The sequence below is a fragment of the Canis lupus genome, chromosome X (assembly GCF_011100685.1).
Source record: "Canis lupus familiaris isolate Mischka breed German Shepherd chromosome X, alternate assembly UU_Cfam_GSD_1.0, whole genome shotgun sequence".
NCBI lineage: Eukaryota > Metazoa > Chordata > Mammalia > Carnivora > Canidae > Canis > Canis lupus.
In genome coordinates, this window is record NC_049260.1 from 87,291,871 (window position 1) to 87,300,888 (window position 9,018).

The 9,018-nt window shown below is 43.2% G+C and overlaps 1 protein-coding gene across 1 annotated transcript; it reads left to right on the top strand.

Moving 5' to 3' along the window:
• The first annotated feature begins 1,721 nt into the window (after positions 1-1,721).
• On the top strand, positions 1,722-8,299 carry LOC119868329. The gene is given in 6 exon segments (XM_038588828.1): positions 1,722-1,758; positions 5,771-6,310; positions 7,294-7,491; positions 7,494-7,877; positions 7,880-7,922; positions 7,924-8,299. Coding segments are annotated over 6 exon segments (1,578 nt in total).
• Positions 8,300-9,018: the final 719 nt, after the last annotated feature.

Here is a 9,018-nt window from a genome sequence, read left to right on the forward strand (position 1 = left end):
TATCTGGAAGGCTACTTTGTATAAGCAATATGGTATCTGATGGATTATGAAAGCATATGGAAAGTTAATAGGGTCTCTTCCCTATATTGTGAAATAGTAGTGCTAAGCCATCATATCTCAGTTCTATTATCTATAAAGGGATAAAACTTTGCCTTGTTGAAACACTAAATAAATTATTATAAAAAATATGGAAATAGAAATTGTACTGAGGGTCTGTTTGCTGCATCAGATTGACTCTAGCAGTCAAGACCAATAGAACACCTACTGAGTTGTCTCAAATAGGCATATATTTTGACCATTGGGACATCAGTAGCATAGACAACAATCAACAACTTCACTAAAAGCATCACCAAGTGACATAGTTCTGTGAATCATTCACATAAAGATAGAACAAAAGTGAACAAACTCATAATATGTTATTTTGTCAAGACGTTCAGGAAATTCAAACTTCCAAGTTATCTCTTATTTGACCTATTAGAGTTATACAATTCTGAACTAATACTAGAGCATAAACTTCTGAAGGAACATTTAAGGTTAAAGAACATGTGACAAAAGAACATGCAAAATAGGTATTTTTCCTTAGATGCTCTCTTTTTCTCCTTTTAAAAATATACTTTCAATCCACAGGTATCCACTATTCTCATATTCCTTTAGCTCTGTCTGTGATAATAAATAGTCTGATAATCTCATTCATCCTAAAGAATCATTGACTCACTATTCAAAGTGAACTCTGAGTTACAGTAGACAAGAGATGGTTAAATCTAATGAAATAAATATTCCTGGAGCAATTAAGGGTATTATAAGAAGATACTTGGCATCAGGTCAGATTCCTGACAACCTTCAAATCACAGCATACCTTATTTGTATGTAAAGCTAATTTTATTTGCTTATTTTTGTTTTTTGTTTATTTGTTTATATTAGCAACTAATATAAGCTTTCCTTCCTAAAATAAGTAAACACAGGTGAGTGCCAAATGTCCAATATTTACATACCAAGTTCATATATTGCTGAATCTAAATTAATTTCCCTTTTTTCTATTTCAAACCCCATTATATATGAGCCACTCAGTGAACACCACATTTTTATCACAAACCCAATACGAACAAGAAAGCAGTCACCCCTGTGAAAATTCCAAAATAATTGTTGAATGAGGGACTAAATATCAAAGGAATTCATTAGATCCTAGTGAAATTATACATTAAGACTACTAAAATTCCACAAGAAATTCTTAAATAAGTACTTTTGAGGAAACTCCTGTATACTACTTGCCTATATTTGTTCTTATGAGGGAAACAGTAATCCATGTTTTTTTATTATTATTTTATTTATTTATTCATGAGAGAGAGAGAGGGAGAGACACAGGCAAAAGGAGAAGCAGGCTCCATGCAGGGAGCCCGATGTGGGACTGGATCCCGGGACTCCAGGATCATGCCCTGGGCCTAAGGCAGGTGCCAAACCGCTGAGCCACCCAGGGATCCCCGTGATCCATGTTTTTAAAATCTAATAGCACTAGTTATGGTCAGAAAGTTGCATTTGTCCTGTTATTTCCTTCTTAATGTTCTAATGATCTCACTGCTTCTACCGGCCTTAAACTGACATCAGCTGTGTTTCAGAACCTGTAAAGAACATGATAGGTGAAAGACAAGATAGGTGAAAGCTAATTATAGATTAAGATGATACAAACTATAAAACAGCTACAAGAAACAAACCATTTGGCCAACATGAATTTGGCAGAGTGGAAAAGTGGCATATCTACCGGTAAGCCTTTCCCTATGTAAGAAATAATTAAAATTAGAAAATCCCCTCCCCAAAATGGGAGGGGAAAATTCCTTAGAAGAACATTTTAAAATATGTTTTCTAAGTCACACACAGATTGTAAATTTCTCAAGAGGAAACCTGGGGACTTGACTTTCTCTTGTTCACAAAGTTATATAAAGGTAGGTAGAACTGTGAAACTATAAGCTGGGCTAATAATGACTACAGTGTGCTGAACGACAAGTAAAAAGTACACTTGCTCGAAATCAGAGCTGGTAACTTGAGAGTAAACAAAAGAATTGAAGGCAAACACAATTTAGTGATTACACTAAGGGGAATGATGCTATTGTCGTTAAAACCATTGAAAGGAGCCCAATGTGTCTTATAAATATCCTCTCTTTGTTGTATTGCTCATTTGTTTGTTTATCATAAAGCTCTTTAATGTATTCAATAAGTTTAATTAAGAAAACAAATTTTTTAAATGTTACGTGTCTAAAAACATTTTGTAAATAATATTCTGTGAACAAAATAGTATGCAAAATTGGCAGCAGAATGGCAGCAAAGTCAAAAGTTCAGAAGTGCTCTTTATGAAAATTTTTTTTCAGCCTGAGATTTCTTGACATATTCTGGCTTGGCAACATATCTCCTATATAATGTGAGATAGTTACTATGAGTTGCATGTACCAATATAATATTTCTTAATGACACTTGATTACATTTTTAACGTTTAATACCATTGGCTTCTATTCTTCTGTTTTCAAACTGAATGAACAGACCTAAAACAAGGAAATTGAGCTAAATATCTTCTGTTGCACAACCTGTTTTTGCTCATTAGCGATTTCAATTGGCTTGGTATTCATTCATTGAATATTTGGATAGTCCCCACAATTTGGTGCTAGGTGCTGAAATAGCCATGGTCCTATACAAAATTCACTTCACTAAATAAAGCAGGTTTAGATGGGTGACATACAGTTAGTACTCAATAAATATTTCGCGGTTAGCAAATCTATTATTAAGAGTTACACAATTAAAACATCTTTTCACAAATTCTAAATCTACCCTTCTGGATCCATAGTCTTGCCAAGCTCTTCTATCCTTTGGTCTGTTTCTTTACTCAGATTTATAAACAGACATATGAAAACCCAGAACAGCTTTCTTCTCCTTCTTTAGGAAGGCACCTATAAAAAATGTCAAGAATTTTATTTGATTTATACATTATGCCAAAATAAAAGCCTAGACTCAGAATTTCTTCTTAAAACTTTGTGCATAATATCTCTTCCCATTTTAGGTAAGAAAGATCAATGTTGATATTGATTTACTTAATACCATGACCTGAAAATCTAATATAAAATAGCCTCTCCATTATTTCAACAAAATATAGAAAGATAGCTTCAAAAACACAGTTCGTGAACACATTTCAGAACTCTATAAAAGAAGCAAATGCTTGTAAAGACTTTTTTTTTTTTTGGAAATACAGTTTTGTGTCTTTGTGGAAAAAATAGCTAAACCACATTTCAAATATATGTACTTTTAAAATGATTAAAGTTCCTACCTGTGCTAAGCTATCTGGTTGCAAAATGTGGATGCTGGCTTATTTTACAATAGAACCAAAATATAATAATGAGGACAATGGATTCTACTTCTAGGATTCCTCTCCCCTAAGGATTTCAACTGTTTTTTAAGGGTTCACTACATTAATCCTTACACCATCCATCCAAGTTCAGCAGGAGATAAGAATACCATTCTTGTTCTATAAACAGAGAAATTGATCTGCTAAAAGATTAAGTGATGCACTTGCAATCAGATAATGAGTCAAAAATGGATTGAGGCAAAGGAACCTGGTGTGACAGAAAAAAAAATCTATTGATTTGAAACAAAAAGGAAAGTAGAGGACCCAGTGTGCTAGTCAACCTCTTGTATTTAATTGGTGTTGGAAATGTCTAACCAAAGCACGGAAAGAGAAAAAGAAATGATGGAGAAGCAGAGCAAGGAATATGATCTTAAGATTATGAATTTTCAGGGATCCCTGGGTGGTGCAGCGGTTTGGCGCCTGCCTTTGGCCCAGGGTGCGATCCTGGAGACCCGGGATCGAATCCCACGTCGGGCTCCGGTGCATGGAACCTGCTTCTCCCTCTGCCTGTGTCTCTGCCTCTCTCTCTCTCTCTCTCTCCCTCCCTCTCTGTCGATCATAAATAAATAAAATATTAAAAAAAAAAAAAAAAAGATTATGAATTTTCAAAACTGAGAACAGCAATTTTAAACCACAGTAAACATGAAGGCAGGATAAACTACCTGGACAACACTAAATTCCACATGGACATTACTAATGCTGTGTCTTTGATGCCTTTAATTAAATATTCTAGGGGAATATACAATTCCATCATTATTTACACAAAATGCTCTTATAAATGAACCAAGGCACTTCAGACAAAACTGACCTCAAAATACATGTTTCTTTGTGCCTTTTTTGCAATCCCTAGCCTACTTAATGGCTTCACCACTGTCCTACTCACCTTAGATAGACATGCAGGACTCAAACCACTTTGTAATTAGAAAGAGTATCTTAAAAATCACTAGTTTTGTTCCTATCTCTCCCAATAAGAATTTCTTTTCTTAAATAAGAATTTATTTTCTAAAACTAGAGCAGTTTTTGCTTCACAACAAAATTGTGGGGAAAGTACAGAGATTCCCCATTACCTCATTCTCCCCCACACATGTAGCCTTCCCCATTATCAACATCCCCCACCAGACTGGTTTATTTGTTACAATTGATGAATCTACATTAACACAACATAATCACCTCAGAATCATAGCACATTAAGGTTCGTTCTTGGTGTTGTGTATTCTAAGAGTTTGGACAAATGTATAATGATATGAGTCCATCATTATGCTATCTAACAGAGTGTTTTCACTGTCCTGAAAATCCTCTGTACTCTCTTTATTCATCATACCCTCCCCACCCTAATCCCCGGCAACCATTGATCTTTTTTTTTTTAAGATTTTATTTATTTATTCATGAGAGACACAGAGAAAGAAAGAGGAAGACACACAGGCAGAGGGAGAAGGAGGCTTCCTTCAGGGAGCCTGACGTGGGACTCGATCCAGGGTTTCCAGGATCACACCCTGGGCTGAAGGCGACACTAAACCGCTGAGCCACCTGGACTGCCCAGCCACTGATCTTTTAACTGTCTATAGTTTTGTCTTTTACGGAATGTCATGTAATTGGAATCATACACCATGTAGACTCTACAGATTAGCTTCTTTCACTTAGAAATATTAATTTAAGGTTTCTCTATGTATTTTCAAGACTTGATAGCTTTTCTTCTTTTTTAAGCTGAATAATATTTTATTGTTTGGATGTACCACAGTTTATTTATCCGTTCACCTACTGAGCAACATCTTTATTGCTTCCAACTTTTTTCAATTGTGAATAACAATGCTATAAGCAATGCTATAAAAATCTGTGTGCAGATTTTTGTGGGGACACAAATGTTCAACTGTTGTGCCCAAAATCGTGAGTCCGAGAAACCACCAAGGAGCCGACACCGATGCAAACACACGAGGGTTTATTTACAAGCTGGAGCCTGGGTCCAAGTATACCCGTCCCAGCGGAGCAGGGACTTGGACCCCTCATCTGTATAGAGGACGGGGTCCTCATCTGTAAGGAGGGCCAGCTGCCAGCCCTTCAGGTTACCTTCTGTTTTGTCTCTGCGGCCACACGGAACGTTTGTCTGTTACCATGTTCTTGTTAACTGTTTGCAGGTTTGTCTGTGTTACTATGTCCTTGCTAACTGTTTGTGCATTTGTCTCTGTTGTTGGGTCCTTGTTAATCGTCTTTACTGTCTGTGTCTTGGTGTGGATTGGGGACATAATGGGGGAACAGAAACCACTCCCCTATCTCTTATGCTCTCTCACTTCTCGGATGTTAGGAAAAGAGCTCGTATTCTGAGCATAGACATACAGAGGAAGAGGTTCCAAATTTATTGTATATCAGAATGGCCAACCTTTGATGTAGGATGGCCCCAGGAAGGAACTTTTCACCTACCTATTATCTTACAGGTTAAGACCGTGATCCTCAGGGACGAACCGGACGGCCACTCTGACCAGGATCCCTACATCCTGATCTGGCAGGACATGATCGAGAATCCTCCTCCTAGGCTGAAACCATTTTTACCCCCCAAAGCAGGACCCACAGAGATTCTAGGCCTGCGGAAAGCCAAAAAGGAAACCGACTCTATGGCTGAAGCACCCCTTCGTCCGGTCTTCCAAGATTCCTCCCCAGAGGACCTGATTCTCCTGCCGCCCTACTGGGCATCCTTCCCTGCTTCTGCCCCTCCATTGGAGGCATCGGGGGCTGCAGAAGGGGCGCCACCCCTCCCTGATGAGGGAGTCCCTGTGCGCGGGCCAGCAGCGGGGACACGCGGTCGGACCCACCGGCCGGCCCCACCTCCCAATGTGGGGCCGGCTGACTCCACCGCCCTTCCTCTCCGTGCCATGCCCCCCCACCCCCATGAGACTGGCGAACAGCTAATGTTATATTGGCCATTCTCCACCAGTGATTTATATAATTAGAAAACCCAAAATGCAAAGTTCTCTGATAATCCAAGAGATCTAATCGGGCTTTTAGATACTGTTCTATTTACCCACCAGCCTACTTGGGATGACTGCCAACAGCTCTTGCAGGTTCTCTTCACCACCGAGGAAAGAGAAGGAATTCATGTGGAAGCCCAGAAGTCTGTCCTGGGAGAGGACAGACAGCCGACTCAAAACCCAGACCTCATAAATGCTGCCTTCCCTTTATCCCGCCCCACCTGGGAGTACAACTCAGCTGAAGGTAAGGAGAGACTCCAGGTCTACTGCCAGACTCTAATGGCAGGTCTCAAGGCTGCGCTCGCAAGCCTACCAATCTGGCCAAGGTCTATGATGTGAGGCAGGGTAAGGATGAGAGTCCAGCAGCCTTCTTAGGGAGAGTCATAGAGGCTTTTAGGCAGTACACCCCTATGGATCCAGAAGCCCCGGAAACAAAGGCCACAATTATCATGGCTTTTGTTAACCAGGCCCCTCCGGATATTAAAAAGAAATTACAAAGAGTAGAGAGACTGGGAGAGAAGAGCTTGCAGGACTTAGTGATAGTGGCAGAACGAGTCTATAATAATAGAGAAAGTCCGGAAGAACAACAAACCAAACTAAGTGACCGGCAGACCCGAAATCTGGCCAAGATCCTGCTGGCCACAACCATGGACGACCCACAGGAAAGACGGAGGCACCTCAAGAAGGTGGCTTCAGGGACAGGTAAGAAGGATGGCCCTGGTCCCCCTTGGGAGCGCCCTAAGCTGAACAAAAACCAATGTGCCTATGGCAAAGAGGAGGGCCATTGGGTAAAAAGCTGCCCTAACAAAAGATCTAAGGCCCCTGCCAAGATCTTAGAAATGGAGGACCTGGACAATTAGGGGAGTCAGGGTTCGGCACCCCTCCCCGAGCCCAGGGTAACTCTTAAAGTGGAGGGGCAACCTGTTGAATTCCTAGTGGACACTGGGGCACAACATTCGGTTTTATTACAACCCCAAGGGAAATTGGCAAACAAAACTTCAAGGGTGCAAGAGGCCACGGGCACCACACAATACTCATGGACTACCCGAAGAACTGTGGATCTCAGCATGGCCCGGGTATCCCACTCCTTCATGGTCATCCCTGAGTGCCCCTACCCATTGTTAGGTCGGGATTTGCTCACCAAGAAAGAGCACAAATTTGCTTCCACCTCGAAGGGGCAAAAGTCCTAAACAAGAAGGGGCACCCAATTCAAGTGCTTGTCCTGAGTTTAGAAGACGAATATTGTCTCCACCAAATGCCCTCAGCGCCAATGACTGACATTGACTGTTGGCTGCAGGAATTTCCCCAAGTGTGGGCAGAAACTGGGGGAATCGGGCTGGCCCAGCATCGACTGGCCATATACATAGAACTAAAGCCGGGGGCAGACCCTGTCAGGGTCCGCCAATACCCCATGCCTCTAGTAGCACGAAAGGGAATCACACCCCACATACGGCGACTTCTGGACTCGGGCATATTAAGGCCCTGCCAATCGGCCTGGAACACTCCCTTGCTGCCGGTTCGGAAACCGCACGCTACGATTACAGGCCAGTCCAGGACTTGAGGGAAGTCAACCGGGAGTAGAGGATATGCCCCTACGGTCCCAAACCCATACCCCCTCCTCTCCACCCTGCCTCCAGACAAAACTTGGTATACAGTGTTAGATTTAAAAGATGCCTTTTTCAGCCTGCCTTTAGCACTCGGGAGCCAAGACCTCTTTGCCTTTGAATGGACGGACTCTGAGAAAGGCACCAATGGCCAGCTCACCTGGACTCGACCACCACAAGGATTCAAAAATTCACCGACCATCTTCAATGAGGCCTTACACGAAGACTTGGGTGAGTTCGGTTCCGAGCACCCTCATTTGACTTTATTACAACATGTAGATGATATCCTATGGCAGCAGAGGACCAGGACACATGCCTGCGAGGCACCAGAGACTTGCTCCAGACCATAGCGGCCCTAGGATACCGGGCCTCAGCTAAAAAAGCCCAGATGTGCAGAATGAGGTGAGCTACCTTGGGTACAAATTAAAGATGGACAAAGATGGTTGATGGATGCACGGAAGGAAACCGTCTTAAGAATCCCACAGCTGCAAACCGTCCGCCAGGTGCACGGAATCAGAACTGATCTCCAGGACCAGCCACTGCCGAATGCGGACGCCACCTGGTACACGGACGGCAGCAGTTTTGTCCGAGAAGGGGTCAGGTAGGCGGGGGCAGCCGTAACCACGGAGCCGGAGGCCGTCGGGGCAGGGCCACTGGCAGCCGGAGCGTCGGCTCAACGGGCAGAGCGAGGCCCGGGCCAAGGCGCTGACCACGGGGGAAGGTGAACGGATCAACACCTACGCCGACGCAGGTCCGCCTCCGCCACCGCTCACCCCCCGGAGCCCTGACGGAGAGAGGGCTTCTGGCAGCGGAGGGAAAGACTGTTAAGCGCCGAACAGCTCCTCCAACTCCCGAGGGCCCCCCGGCTGCCCGCGGCCCCGGCCGTCATCCGCTGTCTGGACCCGCCAGGAGCCGGGGCGCCGGGAGCCGACTCAGAAGCTCAGGAGGCGGCCCTTACGGCGACCCAGGTTTTAACAACCACGCGGCCTGATCCTCATCCGGGGGCTCCAACCTGGCCGACACCCCCAACTGTCCTGACACTGGCTTACGCCGGATCAAACGCTTGCCT